This window comes from Cololabis saira, chromosome 11 (assembly GCF_033807715.1).
Source record: "Cololabis saira isolate AMF1-May2022 chromosome 11, fColSai1.1, whole genome shotgun sequence".
NCBI classification, from domain to species: domain Eukaryota; kingdom Metazoa; phylum Chordata; class Actinopteri; order Beloniformes; family Belonidae; genus Cololabis; species Cololabis saira.
Window position 1 is genome coordinate 30,180,052 of NC_084597.1, and position 25,360 is coordinate 30,205,411.

The 25,360-nt window shown below is 39.5% G+C and overlaps 2 protein-coding genes across 8 annotated transcripts in view; both read left to right on the forward strand.

Moving 5' to 3' along the window:
• The first annotated feature begins 2,609 nt into the window (after window positions 1-2,609).
• rnf170 (ring finger protein 170) lies at window positions 2,610-10,093 on the forward strand. 2 transcript variants are annotated; one of them, XM_061733438.1, is made up of 7 exons: window positions 2,610-2,814; window positions 5,832-5,995; window positions 6,405-6,480; window positions 6,688-6,802; window positions 7,452-7,525; window positions 7,973-8,104; window positions 8,397-10,093. In XM_061733438.1, exons 2-7 carry the CDS (start codon window positions 5,856-5,858, stop codon window positions 8,664-8,666), a joined length of 807 nt encoding a protein of 268 aa, XP_061589422.1. In that variant the 5' UTR covers window positions 2,610-2,814; window positions 5,832-5,855; the 3' UTR covers window positions 8,667-10,093. The 2 variants fall into 2 exon arrangements, with proteins under 2 accessions (XP_061589422.1, XP_061589421.1); XM_061733437.1 differs by having other exon boundaries at window positions 2,610-2,818; window positions 8,397-10,092.
• A 1,167-nt stretch (window positions 10,094-11,260) lies between these two features.
• hook3 (hook microtubule-tethering protein 3) overlaps window positions 11,261-25,360 on the forward strand; it is a 35,247-nt gene continuing 21,147 nt past the window's right edge. For 5 of the 6 annotated variants that reach the window (XR_009783496.1, XM_061734334.1, XM_061734331.1 and 2 more), the window contains exon 1: window positions 11,261-11,446. Coding sequence is in view for 5 of the 6 variants with exons in the window: in XM_061734334.1 (XP_061590318.1) it covers window positions 11,390-11,446 (57 nt within the window). In the remaining variant the exon portion in view is untranslated. The remainder of the gene's footprint in view (window positions 11,447-25,360) is intronic. The other variant, XM_061734335.1, reaches the window with a different exon arrangement.

A 25,360-nucleotide genomic window follows, 5' to 3' on the forward strand; every position in this document is an offset into this window, starting at 1 on the left:
ATAACGAGGGCTAGGGGCTGAGAATAGCCCCTTCACATCGAGGGATTTCAGATGCTGACTTGGCGAGCGAGGGGGTATGAAAATTTCCCAGAATGCTTTTGCCGTCGGCTCTGCGTCGATTTGACTCGCCGACCGAAGGCAAACAGGCAGACTCGTCTCAGAGAAATAGAGAGAAATAATCCTGTGACTCGTCAGATTGGTTTTGGATGTTTCTGATATAATAGTCTTCAGAAACCACAAAGTAATCCAGCTGTTATCTGGGTAATTTACACACTTTCAGATAAAGTTGCGGAAGATCACGCCAGAATAAAGGGATTTATGGTTCCGCGTTACACCAACGCAGAGCCTACGGTGTAGGTTACGTAACCTACGCCGTAAGGTCTGCGTCGATGTACGCGGCGACGCGCGCCGTACCCTACGCCGTAGGCCCTGCGTCGATTTAACGCGGACCCAAACTCCGGAGCCGGCAGACAGAAATCTCTAAATTTCGGAGCAAACTTCTTAACAGGCGTAGCTACAACTGTTAGATTTCATCTATCAAACCAACATCTTCCTAAATGATTTATTTCAGCCAGCATAATTCTCAACAGAGCTGCGTCCCGGGAGAGTTTCTCTCCCGGGACGACGCAGCAGCTTGACCCGGCGGACACGTCTCTTCTCGGGCTGTGAGCTGAGGTTGCTCCCTGGGGGCGGCGGCTCTTCTCATCTCCGAAAACATCGGGTCAAATTTCTTAACAGGCGTTATTTGGATAAACTGAGCCCCGGTTGGGGATCTTAAGGTTACCTTTATGCCTGAAAAAATATTAAAACTTAATAAAGTGCCATATTAACAGCCCTACAGCTGAAATTAAAACAGCTTTTGGCTCTCAGCTTCCTGTTCAGGTTAGGGATGAAAACGAGGGGGAGTAGGAGAAATGGGACAGGCACCTGGGCCAAGTGCCCTAGATCTCAAGTGCCCTAAAATCTCCCACTTCTTTTTTAGGGGTTAGGGAAGAAAAGAAGGGCGAGTGAAGAAAAGTAGGGGGAGTATTGAGATTGGGCCTAAGTGTGCTGGACTTGAAGTGAAGCCCTCTATGCATTGTGTGGAGCTTTCTTGAATTTTATCACCTCCAGTGGGCAGGTAAACTGGGATTTTTTTATGTATTTATTTTTTCTATTTTACCAGATAAAAGACCCATTGAGATCAAGACCTCTTTCGCAAGGGTGACCTGGCCAAGGAAGGCAGCAGCACACGTCCACAAATAACACACAAATAACAGAAATCACAAAATAAACATTAAAATGAGAGTGAAAACTGTTTTAGCAAATAAAGTGCAGTAATGGTGACTTCAGTAACAAGTAGAAAAAACAACAACTTCAGTAATAATTTAAAAACACGGGCACATGTAGTTTAAAAACACAGGCACTGCCGAAAGGATTCTCGTTGTTGGTCTTTTAGAAAAGAGCGAAAGGCTTCAAGTGAAATACGTTCAAGCATTTTCAGTTCATATTGGAGGATATTCCAAGCAGAGGGTGCAGAGAAACTAAAAGCTTTTTTCCCCAAGTTAGTCCGAACACGAGGAACAGCCAGGTGCAAAATGTCATTCGATCTTAAAGCATAATGGCTTTTAGTTCTCTGAAGAAATAAACATAAATGACCAGGAACCAAGCCAATCCCAATTCCAGGGATCTGATTCCTGGCACAAAATACATGCTAATAGTTTTTTGATTTTGTTCTTTGTTCACCTTAAGATGGTCTTTAAGAGCTTGTGTTGGTACCTAGTTGTCCATTACAGACAGTACTCGTGTTGTAAAAAAAGATCAAGGGGGATGGTGGATTTTATCATATGGGGACAGATAATTTGTGCTGATTACAAATATTATAATATATTACAAATAATAGCACTGACCTTAACACCTGCAGAAATACTGCAGGAATGACATAGCAGCAGTTAAATGCAGCCTTCTGTAAGCTTTAAATATCCACTGGGCTTACATCAAGTACATCAAAACACAAGAATAAAAAACAGTTTTCTGAACTTATTAATATGACTCTGTCCTTCACAGGAAAAGTAAAATGGATCACTGCAAAAACTCAAAATCTTAACAAGAATATTTGTCTTATTTCTAGTTAAAATGTCTCATTTTAGTAAAAAAATCTCATTACACTTAAAACAAGACTCATCACTGGAAAAAACAACAATTTTCCTATGTTTCAAGTAGATTTTCACTTAAAATAAGTAGAAAAATCTGCATGTGGAACAAGATTTTATTGCTTGTAATGAAAGGATAAATCTTGTCCCATTGGCAGATTTTTCTACTTATTTCAAGTGAAAATTTACTTGAAACAGGTGAAAATTGTCAAATAAGTTATTTTTCTGGTAATGACTCTAAATGTTAAAATAGCACATTCATTGATGAAATGACATAAGGGATGGAAAGGGGGGGGTGATTTTGACCGTTTGTATTTCAGGGGGGATGTCATCCCCCCTCATCCCCCCTCAACTCGAGTACTGATTACAGAAGTGCAATACATACACGAGTACAGCAGCTCTTTGGTGAAAATCACCAGCTGGCCAATAGGGGGCGGTAGAGCACTTAAAAGTCTTTAAATCAACAATATGAACCGCAAAGAAAAAAAAAACGAGCATCAAACTGAATCAGCATGTAACGTTCAAATAAAAGCAGCAACTCTAGACCAGATATCTGCTGACGTGGTCTGCTAAAGTCTCTAAAATCCCCCTTAGTGTCATTAAAATGTGTCGATAGAGTGGATGGAGCTGGCAGGTGGAGTTTGCAGAGGGACATTACCGGCTGATAGTGGACTTCTCTACAGTAGGTGAGACCATTACTCACTCCTGTATTCATTACATTTGTTTCCTTCTTTTTGCCTTTAAGAACATTGATATTATTTAGCACTTGAGTTGTGATCTCTGCAGGTTTCCTGCAGCTACAAATACCGACACGCCTGGCTGGCCTTTTAGCTAGGTTTATTATTTGCAGGCGATAATCCTCCTGTTTTGGTTTTCTTTGCTTTTCCCTCCTCGGTGTCAAATAACTGACATTTGTTGCCGTTCAGCAAGGAGGGGCTTCTGAAACTCAAATAATGCAGGGTGTCTTGTGCTGGTTACAGCGTTGTTACCCTGTGCCAACATTAGATATGTGTAAGTACGAATTTATCTTCTGCTAGTCAAAACAGAAGAATCAGGAAGTCATTAATTTTGGGAGAGGATTACATTTCGATTGCCTTGTGTTTAATATCACGTAGTCCTGTGGTGTTAGTTGTGGTGTGCTGTATTTCTAATATCAGTGTTTAACTCAGTTGGCAGAGTTCCTATTGAAAAGGTTAATCTAACGCCACATATAGTACATACAGTATAAATACATAAGCTACTACTAAATGTAGACCTTGAGTTTAAGAGCTTTTTATTGAGTTGCCAACTAAGAAGTCAGCATTTTGTAACGATTTGTATATTTTTGAGCAGGAGAACATAGACTCAAAGTTCCCAGTTACCAGCACAATCCAACTTAGTTTTGTAATATCCTACAAGTTAAATACATATTTTAAATATTCTGTGAACCAACCATTTTGGGGTGATCAGATTGAAACTTGATAGACCGCGGTTGAATTGGTTTGATATTGGATATTGGAATTCAACACCCATAAAACTTGTGATACATGACCAAAATCAGTGGTAAGTTTTATGGGTGTTGAATTCATTAAACCTTATTAAATCAGCCCATATATATGATTTTTAAATCAGCCCATAATATGATTTTTTTAATAATTACTGTTTTGTGATATATAGTCTAGAAGACCATGAACACATCACAAGTGGTTTGACCAAAATCAGTGGTATGTATCACAAGTTTTATGGGTGTTGAATTCATAAAACCACATTAAATCAGCCCATAATATGATTTTATAATAATTACTCTCTTGTGATATATAGTCTAGATGACCATGAACGCATCACAAGCAATATGACCAAAATCAGTGGTATGTATCACAAGTTAAATGGATGTCTTTGAATGTCCAATATCCAATATCCAATATCAAACCAATTCAACCGCGGTACTTGATAGGTGTGAACAAACTCGGGAATCAATATGTCTGTGATTACTCAGACTAGACTTGGAGACTAAGTAACCATAGACTAGAAACCATTAGTCAAACAAAACAGACTAGTAATTGTATTTCATGTCATGCACTATGAGTATAAGAATGGGTCTTTGGGAATTTGGAGCAGGGACGTTGCATTTGATCAAAAGTGATCAGTGCGTACACCTGTCTAGAAATAATCATCTTGCATAAGATTCATGTCAGTACTAAAGGTGAGAATTCAAAACCATCCTATATTAGAACCGATTCCAAATTTCATGGAGAACCTAAACCACATGACTCTAAACTTATCAGTTCTGTTGTAGTAATGCCAGTGGGAGCTGAAAATGTACAAAACCAAACAACAAGACATGAGGCATAATTATGTCACAGTCCCACACTTCTGTGTGGCTGCATTGTAATTATTTGTAGTTGAAGTGGAAATAGAGATTACATTTCCAACTGATTTACAGCAGGATTATTTTTAGGAGTTTTAGCATGAAAATTGCAAACATGTAGTGCTTGTGTCCTCATTGAAACTCACTCAGCAGTTGATAAAGTAATCAATAAAGTACCAAGTTGATAAGCAGAATTGACAATGTCATCAATTAAATCTTACTCATTTACATTGTTCCATAATGTCAGGTTTAAGAAAGGGATAGAAAACAAAAAGCTCAGTAATACATTAGTTAACAGTTCAAAGAAAAACTCCAGACTAGATATTATCATGTTGCAGTGTAAAATACTTAGGAAAACGTATAAGATAGTAACACACGTTAAATAGTTATTGGCTGACAAACTGTTGGAAAATATGAGGTACCAGAGAGAAGGGCACCGTTAAACTACAGGGAATTATCATGGTTACATTACAGTTTAAAGCTTTGTGGAAAATTAAAATACTTCCGTATTTTTTTTCTTTTTGCTGTGCAACATTTCTGCTGATCTGTTGTAATGAGCATAATATAATGAGTTTTTTTTTTCATTTTTGTTAGAGGGATGAGTGTAGAATTAAACTGTTTTGTTTTTTTTACCTTAAAATGAGACATTTATATCCTAATACTTGCCATATTCCTCATATTTCTCGCATTCCATTAGGTTTCAGCACCGTGTCACATCATCCACTCGGATCGGACAAACCACTGCGCTTTCCGCAGTCATGGTAGTTTCTCCCACAGTCATGGGAGGAAGAGGGTGCGGTGTTCTGGAGGGTTTCCAATATTTTGCAGTCCTCAGTTCTGTCACCCTGGATATATATGTGGAGGGCATAATTTTCCTCTCTGAAACTCAACAAGAACACATGCATGGTTGTTTTCAGTCAAAGTGCTTACGTGTTGCTCCTATGTGAAATTGGTGTAAATTTAGTTTCACAATTATCCAGTGACGCTGAGATCAGTCAGGGAGTCATCACAGTATATTATACAATGAGGGCCGGTGTTTTACATCGTTTTGGATTACTAGTCAACTTGAGCTTGTGTGCAGCTGTTAGTTCAGAGAAACAAATCCCTTTTTGTTGGCATAATTGTTAAATGTGTAATTTTAAGTTGTAACTCCAGGTGCGGAAACCTTAAAGGGCACATGTCATCATTTAATTTAATCAGTCTTATATACATGGATGATATTCAGAGTAAAGATGTTATCACTACTAAGTTGGCTAATGATTCTGTATGTATGTTGTTTTTCATAACTGTCAGAAGGATCATAAAGACACCATTGTCCAGTAACATGCTAACCTGTGTGCCCCCCTCCCCAGGGTTATAGGCTATGATTGTGGGTAATGGAGGATAGTCAGTGTGGGGACTTGGACTACCTGATCCAGGATGAGGACACCATCATTGAGGGAGTCAGCAACCAGGTCTTATTTGTTGTTGTCCTCAGTTTCACCTTCCTGGCCGGCCTCCTCACTCTTCTCTGCAGGTAAGCTGCTAATTCAGATCCAGAAATCGTTACTAACTTTGTACTCTTTTTTAAAAATTCCACCACAAGTTTAGTTTCACATCTGTTTTGTGCAGAGTCACTTCTCTGCAGAGTCACTTCTCTGCAGAGTCACTTCTCTGCTAACTGCCTTGTGTATTCATCTAATAGGTGTTTTTTTTTTTTTAATGTTTTGCCTGTTAATGAAAGCAATACTAAACAAGCCAACACATTCAAACCGGTTTACTAAGACCAAATAATTTTTCTATACCCACTTCAATGAGGCTGGAGTCTGACCCAGCTGTGCTCAGAGGACAGGCAGCGAACACCCTTGACGGGTCACCCGTCCAGAGACAAATAAGAAAAACAACCAGCCATTTGTTATTAAAAGTCTGCCTTTTGTCCTTCGCAGACAGGAGGAGCAGAATATTCACCCTGAGAATCAGGAGCACGTTCGAGCTGTCCGACAGCAGCTCCAAACTGAACAGGTACATAAACAAATGACGCCAAATATATTCAGCATATATTTTAATAATTTATTTATAGTAATATAATAATACTTTTCTGTTTTTATTACTAACAAAGTTATGACAATGATAGATTTTTGTGTAGTGACAGTTTGAGAATCACGTTAGTTTGAAGGCTTATTTAGATGTGTTTCACATTGTCATATATATGTGATCTCTGTTTGTCAGGATGAAAACCCACAGGCAGAAGCCAGGCAGCAGTACTACACAGACATGTCTTGCCCCGTGTGTTTACAACAGGCTGTTCTTCCTGTAGAAACAAACTGTGGTCACCTTTTCTGCGGTAATACTGGTTAAGAGATTCTAAGAGTACACGAAAGTGTGCAGTGATGCAGCAGTTTTTGTGCTCATATGTTCATATGAGTGAAATAGTGTGTTTTTTTTGCTTTGTTGACTTAAGTGTACACTGGTTTATCTTTGAATGACATGAAGAATAAGCGTCAGATACAGAGTTTAGTTTCAGACACAAGAAATGCATGTGAGCCCAGTGGAATTCAGTCATTTTCTGCATTCATTCGCCATAAAATGTGATCTGATCCTCATCTAAGTCACAAGAGACAAACGCTACGGGCCAAGTATATTGGTCAATACTGGGTCTGGTTTAATACAGTACAGTACTACTTAAACCACAGGAGGATACAGGAAATCTGCTATTAGATAGATGACTTTATTCATCCCTATGGGGAAATTTTGTTAATGTTGTTATTTGTTACTAATTTTAATTGTTTGAATGTTATCAGCTTAAGCACATTCCTTTGATCCATGTGCTATTGTGACTTGTGACATTTTATGACAAATGAATGTAGAAACCAATTAATTTCAAGAGGTTTACACACTTTTTTTTTTTCGCTGCTGTCATTAAAATTACAATTTAGGTTAATCTCAAATTACTCAGTTCTTGCTCTGATACCTTCTTCCATACTCCTCCATAGGCTCCTGCATTATCGCTTACTGGAGGTATGGTACCTGGCTGGGAGCAATTAACTGCCCAATCTGCAGGCAAATGGTGAGTCTTGTCCTCCAGACTGTGCTGGCATCCTTCGCTATCATGTGCACCATTTGTTTTTCACACCAGGCTACGTTTTCTTATACTCTCCCTTATGTCCGACTGGATCAAACATCTGCTGTTTATTGTAAACAAGACCTGGCCTTCTCAGGTGTGCATGTCCTCCTTGAGCTACTCTGACATAAATGTTACCCAGTTCACTGCAACAAAGACTTGAGAAATACAAATATCATCTGTTGCTGTGCAAACAACGGCTAGACAGGAGGACATTGTGGTGTCTTTGCCCAACAACTTTTGGATTGGGATGCATTTGGTTTTAGAAGTTTGAGCAAGCTTTATAAATGAGGCCCCAGATATTTCCAACCGAGAATGGTAGTAGAGGTCCTCACCTCCCACCTCCTGTAAACGCCTGCTTGTAATGCAACTTTTCAATTGTATTATACTCAGGTAACACTGCTCTTCCCGCTATTTCATGAGCATGCCAATCCTCAGAGGGTTCAGGAGGGTGAGGCAGAACCTCAGCTTATATTAAGAGACATCTCTGATTACAACCGGAGGTTTTCTGGCCAGCCAAGATCGGTGAGTACATCTGCTTCTGATGCTCATTTGGATGCTCATTAACAGGGTGTAAATGACTGTTTACTAGCTTTTTACAAAATACTTTATGTTTTATATGTGTCTGATATGTTTCCATGTTTTAATGTGCTCTTGCGTATTTAAACATTTTTCCCTCAGAATAAAACTACAATTTGCATCACCATTAGTTGATAAAGGATAAGTGTGCAGATGAGTTACTGACGTGCAGATTTTATGTTACTGTTTTAATGTCGTCTCTCTTATGTTTTCCTGTCCTTTTTTAACCTCTCCTCAGTTCATGGACAGGCTGCGCGATGTGCCCACCCTACTGCGTCACGCCTTCAGGGAGATGTTTACTGTGGGCGGCCTCTTCTGGATGTTTCGTATTCGAATTCTTCTTTGCCTGGTCGGTGCCATCACATACCTGGTCTCGCCGCTCGACATCCTCCCTGAAGCGCTTTTCGGCCTTTTGGGTTTCATGGACGATTTCTTCGTCATCCTCCTCCTCTTCGTGTACATCTCAATCATGTACAGAGAGGTGGTGACGCAGAGACTCAACGGCTAGGCAATCACTAATAAAAAAGGCCTTGAGAAGAGTCAAGTTATCATTTGTGGATATGTAAAAAATTGATAAAATAAATTATCTCTTTTTTTCCCCCTCTGATGGCTTTGACTTTGAAGCAAGGTCATCACTGGAGAAGGGTTAGGAAAATATTTCTGAATGTTGACATTGGAAATTTTAAAGTTATTCTGAAGTTCACAAGTTGAGTGTGAGTGGAGATCAACAACAATGGAGCACAAGGGAACATCTGTAATATAAACCCAATATTGCTGTGAGCCAGAAAACCTTTCTGGTCTGTTTACTTAAACATCCATAAGGAAGCCTGCTACCAGCCATATGTGCATCAACATTATAGAGACATTTCCTTAATGTAATAATGTTTTTAAAGTTCTGTGTTGATGGCAATGACTTGATTAAATAAATTTAAAGATGACTGCATCTGGAGTGAAACTGCAGGACAAATGTTTTTTGTTTTTTTTATATGAATTATTTAACTGCGGCTGTTTACTTAGTGTTGAATGCACCTAAATAATCTCTAACTATGCACATGCATGATTACCTGAAAAACCCAGCTTGATGGACCTGAGAGGGGAAATTACTGAATTAAGTTCCCTGCAAATGTTAAACAATCATATAGCATTTAACCTGAGGTCCCGTGGTTGTCCACATAAACGGATTCAGATGATGCACAAGACATCCTGTAATAGGTCTCTCTGCAAGGTGGATTCCTATTTGACAAAAACAGAATTTATTTCAGTGCTTTAACGAGAAGCCAAACTAAACTGTAATCAGGGATCATTTTGAATGTAAATTATTCTTCTCATAAAGAATGTTGTGGAGCCTTTTTAAAGTTGACATTAATATTGCAAAGGTAGTTTGAAGTTTTATTCATACATTGGTGTTCCATGATAATCTCGGTTTTAAAAACAAACCAAGCTTTAGTTTTCTTCAAATAATCATTATGTAATGTGTGATAAATTATTATTATTTTTAGATAGTATATCTGGAAGGTGATACATTTTTTCAGGATGTGAAAAAAAAGATTGAGAAATATGTGAGACTGTGAAGATTTGGCTGATAGAGCAAGTACGCAATTCCTATTTGTTGTTTTTAAACTTGTGAATCTTTAAATGAACCAAATGCCATGGCAAGTGTTGACCAGTCTTACCACAGGGGTATCAGTTCAAAAAGACAAATAACTACTTAACTGACTGGTACCAAAAATGAGCCGAATAAATGTAAAAACTAGAACAATATGTATAAGTATTGTTCAAAGTATACAATTTCAAATGGTGTATGTGCTATAATAAACATATTGATGTTAATATTTCTTCTCAGAAAAGATAACTTAAAAAAATATATAATTGATTTTCTGATTTATTTTATTTATGCAACACATTGTATACTTTGAGGTGCTTTACTTGTTTATGTTGTTCTTAAATGCAAAATTAAACTATAAGCTGCTACAACAGTCTGGCTGTCAGGTCGTCTCTGGGGTATTTCTAAAGGTGTGTCTGCTCTTGCTGTTGTAAATCTCAAAACCGGTTAAGGCAGAAACGTTGCGTTGTGAGGAAAATATACCTGGTAAGTCAAAGCTCAGAAAATAGTAATACATTAAGATGAGATTTCTCAACTGATGCTATCATAAAATGCACAAATGTCACAAATGTCATAGATGGAAAAGAAAAAAGATGGTAGGATATATACATGTATATATATATATATATATATATATATATATATATATATATACACACACACACACATGTATGTATATGTATGTATATGTATTCATGTATATATATATATATATATATATATATATATATATACACATGTATGTATGTATATGTATATATATATATATATATATATATATATATATATATATATATATATACACACACACATGTATGTGTATATGTATGTATATGTATTCATGTATGTATATATATATATATATATATATATATATATATATATATATATATATATATATACACATGTATGTATAAATATGTATATGTATATATATATATATATATATATATATATATATATATATACATATATATATATATACATATATATATATATATACATATATATATGTATACATGTATATATGTCTATGGTTCTGTCCCTTGTCTTTAAATCAAGAGTTATGTTTGCTCTCTTTGCTTTATTTTTTGAGCGATGTTGATGTCTCTTCTCTCCTGATCCTCTAGAAACAAATCAGTCCAAACTTGTTTTTCAGCAGAAGTGAGTCAACAGTTCACTTCACTGAAAATCTTGGCTCTGGCAGATGAGACTATTATACATTTTGCATACCAAGAAAAGTGTATTGCAACTACCCAGAAACATTGCCATGGTTTCAGTCACTATGAATGTGTTTCTGTGAATGTGTTTTCCACATATTGATTAAAAGAAATAATAATAATAAAATAAAATTATTTTGTTCGGATCTCCTTCGTGGCATCAGTCGTGGGATTTTTCCTTCACGACACCGGAGACACCGCCCACCCGCCCCCCTCCGGAAGACACCGCCCGCCCGCCCTCCTCCGGCAGACGCCGGCGTATAGAATCAGCGCCGCGACGCAGGCGTATCGAAGCAGCGAGTCGAAGCAGCGACGCCGGATTCTCGAGCCAGAGGTCTGGGCAGCGTATGAAAGCGCACCGCAAGTTCAGGCTCTCTTTGCCACGCAAAGTCAACACGCTAGGTAACGATGAGTACCTCACAGTCCCTGGATCGAATGGAGCTATGTGAAAGTCTGTTAACATGGGTGAGTAACACGCCGATAGTGTTCGTTTTCCGTGTCGGCGGCTCTGTGCCGCCGGGCAGCCAGCTAGCTCGCTAGGCTAGCGGGGGAGATGACACGGACTCACTGGTTACGTGTGCAGGCCAGCTGTTTGACTCCCCGCTATCACCACACACCCAGGATTCAGCTCAGACAGGAATCCTACTTAACCCTACCCTGGCTCAGTCTCCCGACACTAAATCTGTTGACCCCGCTGAATCCACGTGTTGTGATTTAAGGGTAATCTAAGTGTGTAGTTTTGGGTCTGGATTCCTGTCATTGTTGTCTAGTGTACCGTGCTGGTCCTTCCTCATTCCTTCCTCCCATCCGTCTATCTCCCCCACATCTTTGTGCTCAAAGCCTGACGGCAGGAATTTGACGTGTAAAGCAGAAAAGCCGCCAGGCTGGATCGTCACGTGCTGCCAAGTGGTTCATGTTTACATTTTTTTCTTATCAGAATCAGCTTTATTGGCTAAGTTTGAACATTGCCCGACAAGGGGATGGATATATATATATATATATATATATATATATATATATATATATATATATATATTATACACAGTACTCGAGTTGTAAAACAAAATCAGGGGGGATGGTGGATTTTATCATATGGGGACAGATAATTTGTGCTGATTACAAATATTATAATATATTACAAATAATAGCACTGACCAAAACACCTGCAGAAATACTGCAGGAATGACATAGCAGCAGTTAAATGCAGCCTTCTGTAAGCTTTAAATATCCACTGGGCTTACATCAAATACATCAAAACACAACAATAAAAAACAATCAATATGACTCTGTCCTTCACATGATAAGTAAAATGGATCACTGCAAAAACTCAAAATCTTAACAAGAATATTGGTCTTATTTCTAGTTAAAATGTCTCATTTTAGTAAAAAAATCTCATTTCACTTAAAACAAGAGTCATCACTGGAAAAAAACAACAATTTCTACCTGTTTCAAGTAGATTTTCACTTGAAATAAGTAGAAAAATCTGCCAGTGGAACAAGATTTTTTTGCTTGTAATAAGAAGATAAGTCTTCCACTGGCAGATTTTCCTACTTATTTCAAGTGAAAATTGTCAAATAAGTTATTTTTCTGGTGAAGACTCTAAATGTTGAAATAGCAGTAAAACCACATTCATTGATGAAATGACATAAGGGATGGAAAGGAGGGATGGCAGTTTTACAGGGGGGATGATTTTGACCGTTTCTATTTCAGGGGGGATGCCATCCCCCCTCAACTCGAGTACTATATATATATATATATATATATATATATATATATGACGTGGCAGCTACTTGCATAATTAAGCCAAAGAGACACAATTTGGTTGACGGTTTAAATAAAGAAAATAGCAGTTTAGCATTGATTAGCTGAGATGTCATGTTACGGAGAGTATTCATAACATTGCTGGCACAGGTCACTAATGGATTGTAAACACATGCTCACTGCCCTGACTGAAACGCTTGTTACAGGAATGCTGCCTTGCATCCCTGTTGTCCTCTGCTTCCATATGTGTCAAGTTGACTGGACACAAGCTGGAGTCTTATCAGTTTTTGATGGAATAGTGGGAGGATTATGTACGTTTGTCCAGTAGCAGCAGTATATGTATTCAAACTTGTTGTTTCTGGTTCAGATGATTACATCATGCCATGCCAGTTTTACTTTAATATAAAGCCCTAACCTGATGATAAGAAAGTGTATCTCATGGCAAAGTAATCAAATGGGCAACTTCTTCAGGCTTTTCCCTAGGGCTGGGGATAAACAAGTATTTTTAAACCCATTAATCAGGCGATTATTTTATCGATTAGTCGACTAATCGAATGAGTAATTGGACGATTAGTCTAACGATTATTTTTCTGTTGTTTGATTAATGAAAACCATGATGTAATAATAATAATGGTTTAGTTTTATATAGCGGCTTAGTTTTATATAGCGCCCTTCAAGGCACCCAGAGATCATTATTCATTCATACACATCCTCACCGGTGGTGGTAATCTACGTTTTGTAGCAACAGCTGCCCTGCAGACTGACGGAAGCGTGGCTGCCATATCGCGCCTAACGGCCCCTCCGACCACCACCAACATTCAAACACATTCACACGGGGCAAGGTGGGTAAGGTGTCTTGCCCAAGGACACTACTACAGCAACTGGGATGGAGCGGGATTCAAACCGCCAACCTTCCGATCATTGGACGACCCGCTCTACCACATGAGCTACTGCCGCCCCATGTTTGTATCAAATAAATATAAAAAAATCCTTAATAATATAGTTTATTAAACAACAGTTTTGCACAGCAAAAACAAAAGAGAATAAAATTATACAAAATAAAAAAGCCCAGCCTGTTTACTCTTCACAGTCCAACAAAATCTCTCCTGTAAAAAAACATAGTGCAATGCAAAACCATTTTCCAAATGTGTTTAAAAAATAACATATTTGGTCAAAACAGGGCACCGTTTTGCACTAAATTACACATTTTATTACATAAAAAAAAGTCTAATCATGTAAGGAACCTTTCTATGTCGCATATAACAAAAAAAAACTGTTTTCAGTAGGAATCCTTTTCCAGTGGCACTTTAGCTTCCGCTAACCGATTTAAAACAAAAACACAAAAAAACAATGTTGTTATGCTGGTAAACAGAGTTATGACCAGAAGACATCAGATGTAGGAGCATAATTTGATCATGTGATTGCTTATTATATTTTGCAATTATCATTGTCCACCAGAAACAAGAGGGTGCCTCTGCAAAATTTAAAGTTTTCCCATACTTTTGATGACTTAGGGCTGTTTTGGGGGACTTTTTGCAGGACTTTGTTGGGCACACTGTGAGGAGGTTTTTGTCTCCATTCTGCAAAGTGCAAACTGTTTGTTTTGGGTGACCCACGTGTGCGTGGCGATGCGTCAACAACAAAATATGACATTGATGCTACATGCCTACTTTTCCCCTTTTTTTGGGGGGGAGGGGTCACCAAAGTGGGTCGTCTTGTTTTACATATTGATCTAGCTAAGTTTCGGTTGGATGCACTTCTTGACACCATCCTCCACATTTGGCAATTTTTGTACGTTTATCTTGGAATTACAGCTAGTACTTATATTTTATAGTTGTAACTAAGCAGCAAAAATAGATGTTAGGCAGTTCTTTTTGCCCCTTTAATGTCGTTTGGGGGGAGGGGGCATTGTTTTGTACGGGTAATATGTTAATATGTTAATCTTTAAGCACCCACACAGACTTACACAAACATCACCACAGTCATTTGTAGTCACCATTATCTTAGTATTTGTGTCATCCATCCATCATCTATACCCGCTTTATCCCTTGCGGGGTCACGGGAGCCTATCCCAGCTCATTTCAGGTGAGAGGCAGGGGTTCACCCTGGACAGGTCACCAGTCCATCACAGGGCCACATATAAACACACAAACCATGCTCACAACCACACTCACGCTCACACCTACAGGCAATTTAGAATCACCAATTAACCTAGCGTGCATGTTTTTGGACTGTGGGAGGAAGTCGGAGTACCCGGCGAGAACCCACGCAAGCACGGGGAGAACATGCAAACTCCATACAGAAAGGCCCCTGCCGGGCCTGGGAGTCGAACCGGGGACCTTCTTGCTGTGAGGCAACAGTGCTAAGGCTATGATAATGAGGCACTGTGCTGATTGGCTGCCTGAATGACGCGATACACCGCTACGAAAAAATGGCGGAAGCTCCGGCCGGCCGAGTTGTTGTTGTTGTTGTTGTTTTTGTTGTTGTTGTTCCGGCCAGAGTTAGTTGTGGGCGTGGTTTCAAGCATCGGAGGCCAACCGAGGGCAAATTGCATTTTGGTTACGTAACGAAAGGGAGCAGAAGCTGAACGGCTCGTAGAAGCCACATCACACTGGATGGCTCATCCGGGCGGCTGTACAGACACTGCAGAATTTGGTTGCTTTCCTCCTTGTCTGAGTTGGCAGGCTGAGGGGAGACCACTTTATATACCGTATTTTCACGACCATTCGGCGCACCGCGTGAAAAGGCGCACCCTCATTTTTGTGTGTAATTTTTGGATTTAAAACACACATACGGCGCACCGACCCAAAAGGCGCAGTCTACAGACACGGAGCTGCACACACGCGCGCCGCAAAACACACACACACACGCTGCAAAACACACACACACCCGCTGCAGAACACACACACAAGCACACAAGTGTGCTTATTTAAAAATAGAGCGGGAGCAAAACTTAGTTTGATTGTATTTTATTTCAGTTTTTACATTAATCAAACCCTTCTAAGTCCTCATCCTCTGTTTCTGCATTAAAGAGCTCCGCTAATTCAGCTGTGCCAGTCCGAATTTCCTCGCTGTCAGAGTCACTTTCTGTGCCGCGCGGCGCCTCGGAAATGCCGGCTTTTGCAAAAGCCCGGACAACAGTCCCAGCAGACACGTTAGCCCACGCATGATGTGTGAAAAGAACCACCGGGTCGCCGCACATAGACCTGCCTCAGCCACTTGATCATCATCCCTTCATCCAGCCAGCCCTTTTCATTCGCCTTTATAATGACTCTGGCTGGAAATGTCTTTAGGCAAAGTTTTTCTTTTAAAAATCACCATAGTATAATCATAATACCACCACCATAATCCACCATAATCACAGTTTCTCTCCATCAGCGTGGCAGGCAAGCACAACAATAAATGACGACTTTTCATACCCCGTTGTGTGGATCTTCACTGCGCGGGTCCCGTCTATCCCCGGCGCGGGTCCCGTCTATCCCCGGCGCGGATCCCGTCTGTCCACCGCGGTGGTTCCGTCTATCCAACGCGCTGGGTGGACCACGTGAGCGGCACCCTGTCCATGTTGGTGATGTGGCTGGGCTGGATGCGTTTGTCGGTGATGTGTCGGCTGCAGAATGAGTGGAAGCTCTTCATCTTTTCCATGTAATCTTCCGGGCGCTGCTGCTGCGCTGGCACCGTTTCATGAAGCGAAAGCACCAAGACGGACCTCCATGAAAATGTTCAATTTTCATTTCTTCCGCCAGCGCTACTGCTTTCAGTCTGTGGATGGTCTCTATCACGTCCGCAACTCACGGGTACTTCACACGCCCCCTTTACCGTTCTCATGGTGGCCGTCCGCCTTACATTACCGTAATACAGGTAATAGATACGGCGCACTGTTTCATTGGGCGCGCAGCACATTTTTAAAAAGAAAAAAGCATTTTATGTGCGCCTTATGGTCGTGAAAATACGGTATGTTAAAGCAAGAAAAAACGTGTTTTTCATAATAGGTCCCCTTTAAAGCAACCTCATACAAAATAAAAATAATAAAAAAATAAAAAAATGTTTACTAATTATCCGATTAGTCGACTAATCGTTTCAATAGTCGGTGACTAGTCGACTATTAAAATAGTCGTTGGTTGCAGCCCTAAGTACCACTGGCCCTGCCTATTGGCTTAGGCCTCCGCTCCCCCTCCTGCCCCCCCTACACGACTCACACACACATGGGTTCGAGGGGTTGGGAGGTCCGGGGCGTGGGGGACACTGTCCCGCGTGCCCCGGGGGGCTACCTGGCGGTGCTGCACCCCCCGGGAAGTGTGAAATGGTGAGTGAATGAGTGTCCATGTCTTTGTCGGTGAGTGTGGGTATGTAAGGGTCCTGCATGGAAGACGCACAAAATTTTGGGCCTCCATCAGCAGGACAAAAAAATTTATAATTTATTATTATGATGATGATGATTTATTATTATATTTTACTATTATAGAAAACAGACAGACATACACATCTGCTCATTCACCTGCATGCTCGCTCCGCAGTTTTGAGTGACAGATAGTCGCGGTAGCCTAGCTGTGATTGGGTCCCGGAGACATTCTGCCTGTTGTATCTGTTGGTTTTTTCTCTTGCAGATTTCCAGTGCTCGTTGTGCGTTTCCATGTGTTTTTTTTTCTTGGACTAGCAGCGGATGTCATCCCCCCCAAAAGAAAAAGTGTGCGTGTGCGTGCGCAACGCAACGCATTTCTGGTTTGAAGCAGTCGTGAACTTTCAGCGCTCTTTTCTTGGTGTATATGTTAATTTATTTTATTATTTTTTTTTTTGGTCCTTTGCACAATACTTGTCCTTACCTCTTTGATTCACTGTGACCGGAAAAGTCGGATAAACCATTCAGGAAAAGATCGCGACCCCCTAGCGGTCGCGGGGGGTACTGCGCCGCGGCGAAATGGAGTGACGGAGAAGTCCGAAGGGTTCGCGACGGCGTCACGGTAACGGCGTGTGCTCTGCGTTGGTGTAGCGCAAAACCATAATCCAGGCTTTAATATATGTGCAGACAAAAAAAAATAAACCACTCAAGGTGCACTCAAGCTAGCAAAGTCAAGCCATGTCAAAGCCAGATTGTGGTGTTGTCCCTCTGGTTGTGTTTTTTCTATTCCTGTTTGTAAACACAGGCACATGCAGAGCACGGTTAAGGGCAACAATGTTGTAAAAACAGCTTCACTTCCTCACCTCAACGGGGACTCTGGGCTAAAACTTTAGACTCTGACTTTAGAGTCTAAAGAGTCTGGTGCTTAGAGTCTAAAGAGTCTGGTGCTTTAGTGCGCACCAGACTCTGGTGCGCACTAAAGAGAGAGACCGCTTAGATGAGGTGGTCTTGGTACGGCCGTGAGCAAACTCTGTTGCAATGCATTTGTGGTGTGAAAGCTCCAGGATTCTGATTTGACCCAACTACAAGTGGGCTCCACATGTATGGGCTTAAAAGGCTTCCATAGACAGTCTCAGTCCTCTGAGAAAAAATCTAAATTGTTGTTGTTTGCACACACAAACTGTGTCATGGAACATTACAATTTCATTACGGCGAGATGGACAATTTTAGATGTTATTAAACATGCTTGAATTTGCCCTAACAGCTAGATTCAGAAAAGGCTATCCATGATTTACTTCTAGTTACACTTTACACTTAAAGACTGAGATTATGGCAGCTCAAAAAACTCAACCCAAAGTCTTTAGGTCTTGTCTCCTATCTGTGGAATTTTATCTACAACCATGAATTTGCTTGTTAAATCGTTAAGTGACGTATCTGTTGGAGATTTTTGTTGGACTGTTAACAGTAAACAGGCTGGCCTTTTTTATTTTGTATAATTTTATTCAATCTTTTATTTTTGCTGTGCAAATCTGTTGTTTAATGTTAAGGATATTAAGGATTTTTAAAAATATTTATTTGATACATTATGGTTTTCATTAATCGAACAACAGAAAAATAATCGTTAGACTAATCGTCCAATTACTCATTCGATTATTCGACTAATCAATAAAATAATTGCCCAATTAATCGTTTTACGAACACTCGTTTATCCCCAGCCCTAGGGAAAAGCCTGAAGAAGTTGCCCATTTGATTACTTTGTCATGAGATACACTTTCTTATCATCAGGTGAGGGTTTTATATTAAAGTCAAATTGACATGGCATGATAATGCAATCTGAACCAGAAACAACTAATACCTCCAAATCCAGTCTGAACGAGAAGGGAAACCCATGAAAATGGTTGGTGGTTTAAATGAAGAAGCGGCTGACATAACAGGACTGTATAGTGTGAGACTCACGCATTTCAACAAGTTCACACGCTTTCATGCCACACATAGAATTTTTTATGCTGAGAAATTAACTTCACTGCATAGTAACTCCAATGGCCCAGCTTACAAACAAGTCACGGTACGCTACCGAGCGCTCTCAGCTCAGAGCAGCTGTCTTGAGTTACCGACCAGCCAATCTGAAAATAGAATCTTTTCTTGCCGGCTAAGGTCTGAGTTTCAGCTGCAAACGTTCCATGAATGAGTAGCGGAGGTAACCTAATGGTGCTTTTCCACTAGTACCTACTCTGCTCGACTCATCTCGGCTGGACTCAATTTGGCCTAGTTTCTTTTCCATTACAATCCAGTGCCCGGAGCAGAAGTAGGCTTGGTTGGAGCGAAGTCTTTCTGAAGACGCTGGGTCAATAGGACACTGGGAGAGACATTCAGCGCACAGGGGTTTAAACGCCTCATGAAAGTAGCCACAAAAGATGTACCATCGTACGGGGGGGTATACCTTGATATTGATTTAAGGTAATATCACCCAGCCCTAACTAATTGCCACCTAAATTGTACATTAGTTGCTCTGGTATGTGGTGTCTTTAGTCAATCAGAAAAGCTGAATACTAACGAGGTAAAAAACTGATATTTTCATCGATTAATCAATTCCCTTCCCATGCTTGTATACTAGGACAAGGACAGCGGTTCATTAAAACAGTCTAGTCAAGCTGTAGCTCCACTTGTCTGTGATAAGGGGTTCATTTTGGGGCTTCTGCAACCAGTTGTAGCTGGAGCTGTGTGAGGCGTTTTCTCTCAATAGCCTCTCGTTTCCGAGCTGTTTCTACAAACTGATAGGTGTGGATTTCCTTTTTGATCTTAATCCACTCTTACTTGTTTGAGTTTTTATTGTACTCATTTTTTGGGGGGGGGGGGTTGTGTTTATTTTGTAGTACTTAGGTAAGCTGTAATCATGGGGTGGAGTTGGATTAAGCATTTTAAAACTGTTTGTAAAATGTAGTGTTCTTTTCTGCTTTGTTGCTCTGTGTGCTGCTTGTGAAGGCTTAACCTTTGGTTTTATTTTTTGTTGTTGTTTTTTGTTGTTGTTAAAGAAACCATTCTGGTTCCACATTTTCAGTTTCCAAAGCAAGTATTAAATAAAATTACCGTAGCTAAATTAGCTAGCTGCTATGAAGATATCTAAGATCAACTTGACGAAATCACTGAAGATGAGATTGTGAAAATCCCAAAGCTGCAGACGTTTATGTCAAAGCTGAAGCCTACAAGTAAACACCACATCAGAATACCTCTTGATGTAGTTTCTCATCGTAACAAAGCAGTTATAGTTAATATTATTTCACCGGACACAGACATTTTTGTAACCCCCTTTTACTGCTCTGCAATCAGTGTTCCTCAAATTACCATGATTGGCACAGTCATGATACACTGATTGGAGGTGATCTGATGGTGCACAGAACATGGTTTTGAACAGCACTAAAAGACTACAATTACAATCTGTAGATTAAGTAAAGATGCTCCTTTTGAGTTGCTTTGAGGCAGCAGGTAAATTGTATGTATGGAACCATTTTTTCTATTTCCTGCTTTGAAATGCTTTGATACCTGTTAACTGTTATGTGGTCTGTGTTTTTGATAGACTAGCTCACCCTCTGTTTTCTTTACTTTGTCATCTATCGTGCAAAAGGAAATTATTCAAAGCAAATGTTATTGTGGTTGGTATGCACCAGCCACATTTAGAACAATAGGACTTATGCAGCCTTTTCCTCCAGGCTTTTGTTGTTTCAGTTCTCTTTACCTCTACATCTGTGAACAAAATGAATTTCTCTTGATGTGTTGTTTATCTTATGTCTTATCTGCCTGAAATGACATTTACTAGAGAGGTTTTTGATTGTTACACTGTGTTATCTTGATCAGCAATAATTTTTTATACCAATAGTACCTAAAACAGGATGTTTTCAAGTAAAATGCCCATTAACAAGATAATGAAGCGCAGAAACATTTGTCAAACATTGACAGAATTTTTGAACTGAAGTTATAGATTAGTGATCAAATGGTGCATGTACTTAAAGCAGATAGTGTCTTTGGTTCTTACTGGAAATTAGTGTTATGTAACCCTTGGTACTGTCTTGGTTCTCCTGTGGGCTGGGTCTGAACAAATGGCTTGATTTAACTACAAGCGGCCTAAAACTATCTAAACGCTGAGAAGAGCTATGTTTTAACTGCCTGAGTACAGGATTGTTTAAAGTTAGGTACACTGTCATGTAGGAATGGGCCATATTTTACCGTTCACGATATACCAAAGGAATTCCCCACGGTAAGAATTTGTCATCTTGTGGTAAAAACGATAAATTCCCGTTGATGACGTTTTTGTGTGAAGCCTTAATTATGATTCTGCGTTAAATCGATTTAACACAGAACCATAAATCAGCCTTAACAAACATGGCGGAAGGCGGATCTGAGAGCGAGGAGCTCGTTATTAAACGAGGCTCCAGCTCCGTTATCTGGAACTGGTTTGGATTTAAAAAGAGTGACGAGGAGCAAACATCATCTATTATATGCAGAGTCTGCAAAAAAGCAGGCAGTGCAAACGATGGCTTTTATTTATTTGTCCTGTTTCTTTATTTATTAGGTTGTATTTTTTTCTACTTTGTGATTTTATAGGCTAGGAAAACTTGAAGGACAATGGTACTTTTGCTGTTTGCACTGTTATCCCACTGTTTAAGCCATACAGTTTGAATAAATGTTGAATCTGTTCTTACATTTCAAACTTGTTTCATTTGAGTCATTCCAGTTTTGCAGTACAGGTGTACTTATTTAATTGGTTTTTATTAATTCAATTTAATTGGTGTAGTTTAGTAGCATTTAGTATTCTTTTAGAGCAGTGATTTGGGGGCTCCAAAGACTGAATGTGGTGATAGATTTATAGTTAAAAAGGTGGAGTTGAATTGGTATTTTTTCCATCGTCATTTTTATCGTTATCGGGATAAATGCCAGAAATTATTGTGATACATTTTTTAGTCCATACCGCTCATCCCTACTGTCATGCAAATGATTGATCCCTCACAGGTCCATATAACAAAGAAACAAGAAAGAACCAAATTGTGTTCATATAAACTGCAGTAACTCATGTCCTACTAAAACAAAAATAGTGTAAACTTTATCATTTAGATAATCTTGATTTTTACCAGCAGTAGATGGCATCATCGGTGGCTTGTTGTCACGCCATATAAAATGTGTCGTCATATTGGTTTAGAGTGGATGCTGTCATTCTGTTTATTCATCTCTGTTGATGACATTGCCATGTTTAAATTTTTCTGATGTGACTATTATTTATCTTTCAGACCAATGTAACTACTGCAAAATAATTATAAAAGGACTCAGTCAGAGAAAATTATCCAGAACCTTGTTTAAGTTTGCTCAGAACTGCAATAATGAAACTATGTATTTGTTCAGGGTGTTCTTGCGTCATCGCCTAAACGATCAATTGGATTAGTTGGAATTATTGCAGTCAGCCAGCGTGACAGTTAAAATGGCATATTGGTAGTGGTGCATTTTTTGCTGCTTTTTGCAAAAGATTTTCATACGATGGGAACGGCTTTCGAATGGGTTCATATTTTAAAAAGCACAGTCTGAACATTTGGGAATATGTTCTCCATGATACCTCATGCAGATTCAGCACAAACTTCATCAGCTGACAGATGATCTCTGAAACCTTTGGCACAGTACATAACAATGACGAGTGGCTCATGAGTTAGACGTCGTATTTTAACCAAAAAAAGAAAAGTGAGAGAGACAGACTTACATGAGGGACATGTTTTTGCTGTTTGAATTCCAGCATTCCTGCTTTAATTTTTATTTCTGCTTTTGGCACACGTCCTGTTGGCATCTAATCTATAGAATCTAATTTATGTTTGGGCAGCAGTTTGTCTGGGCCAAATATGTTGCAGAAAAATGTGAAAAGTAGTATTAGAACGAGCCTGTGTGAAGTTGGGTAGAATTAAATTTAAGAAAAAGAACTTGCAGATGACTGAAGTTATGTAATAGGAACTGATCAATGGCAGTGACGTGTCCTTGCAGTGGAAGTGGCATACTGTGTACAGATGCCAGCAAAAGGTTTTTTTTGTTTTACTTTTTTTGTTGGATAAAATCATGATTCACCTTTTTTCTTTTATCTCATCGCTGTTTCACCTTCACCACTTGCATCACTGCACTACCAGGAGAAATTTGGGTGGGCATGGTGAAGGATCATCCCTGGCATCTTACTAATTATGATCAGTGATTTTTAAGAATGGGTATAGTCTGCTCAGTTTAGGGTACAGTTTACGTACAGTGTACGTTATAACAATAGGAAGGGTAAAAAACATACATCAACAAAACCAATGCGAACTCCTCATAATTAATTTCGAATTAAGAAACATCATGTAACCGTGGCCATGGACATATAAACGTAGAGGCCTCATTAAGCAGGCTGGCTCGTTGTTGTGATACGTCATCTCGTCCGCCATATTGGATGTGGCAAATTTACATGGAAATGAACCGAACTTCATAAAGTGTTTTCAGCTAATGTCTGTCATCGATCCATTCACACATTAACACTAATATATTTGGAAATCAAACAAGCACCAAAGACAACCTTCAGTGTTTCCCCTACCAGGGCCTACCGGGGCCGCCAGGCCAACGAGACCCCCCGCCAAGCCTAAAAAAGAATTGAATATGCCAAAAATAAGCGACGTATCCATTCATTCATAAATCAATGATCATTTACATTTAGGAGCGCCTCTGTGCAGCGCTGTTCTGCAACGTCAGTCAACCTGCTTCGTTGCTTAGTAACGATGCGAGTACCGCTGCTGAGAGCGCGGGCATATTATTACATTATGGGATGTATAGAGTTTGTAGCTAGCCAATTATGGCGCCGTCAAAAAAAAAGAAAAAATATCTGGCAACAAACATGACATAAAGAAATTTTTCTGCCAGACTCCGGAGCCACGGAAAATAGATGAAGGGAGAGTAACAGAGGAAACAGAGGAAAAAATGACAGGTGAGACGGGAGAAAGAGGGGCAGATTCCAGTGGAGAGGGGGGCTGCTCAATTACCCTTAAACCTGAATTATAGTTCTGCGTTAAATCGACGCAGAGCCTACGGCGTAGTGTACGCAGCGACACGCACGGTACGGTGCGCGTCGCCGCGTACACTTCGCCGTAGGCTCTGTGTTGGTGTAACGTGGAACCATAAATCAGCCTTTACCGCCGCTGACACCGGTCCGACTGGTGACCCAGTAAAAAACAACGCATTTAAACTTTTTTCTTTTGTTCTGATTGAGCTTCGTTTTTTGGTAAGCATATGCTCATATGGGGTCAGACCAGCACACTGCAGCCTTTCAGGCCCATGCAACTTTGGTTAAAGGTTAGATTAAGCCTAATGATTTCATTGAAGCGATCATATAATTCAGCAATATAGGCCTACAATAATTTTTAATGGTAAACTTTGTTATGCCTTTGCATGTCACATGTCCAATATGCCGTCCCATGCGCCTCGTCTGTTTAGGGTTTTTACCACCGGGTACCACCGGGCCTGAAAAAAAATTCTAGGGGAAACACTGACATTTCTATTAATTATTTTATGAAATATGATTATCGTTTTTGCTTTGCCCCTCCTTTTTCCTTCTGTTTGAGTCTTCTTTTTCCTTCCTTCTGTATTATTCTTTGTTTCTTATTACCATGTAATTCCTGAAAATCATTTAACTAACTCCATTTACTATAAAAAACGTTTTAACTTTATTAATTGATCTATTGTATATGTATATTTACCTACCTCGTACAGATACCTCATATATTTATTATCACTTTTATTACTTGATTGTTGTTCTTTTAATTTCTTTACACACTGATAATGTCAGCTTTAATTTATTCACTTTACCATAATTGCTCTCTCTCTCTCTCTCTCTCTCTCTCTCTCTCTCTCTCTCTCTCTCTCTCTCTCTCTCTCTCTCTCTCTCTCTCTCTCTCTCTCTCTCTCTCTCTCTCTCTCTCTCTCTCTCTCACTCACACACTCGCACACACACGCACACGGTCATCAATAGTCGTTCATTAAACCACAGTATTTTCTTCATCTCACTAATGTAATGTACCATTGGTGTGCATCTTGTACTATGATGTATAATAATAATTATTAAAAAGACAACATTTCTAACTTTTTAATGTATTATAATTGTTTCGGAGTTTTCTGAATAAAGAGCACAAATATTTATATATAATACAACTGATTCAGATAAATCGTATTTATATTGAATTTGATGAACATTTACAATGGAACATATGTGGGACTCAGCGCTCAGAGAGGCG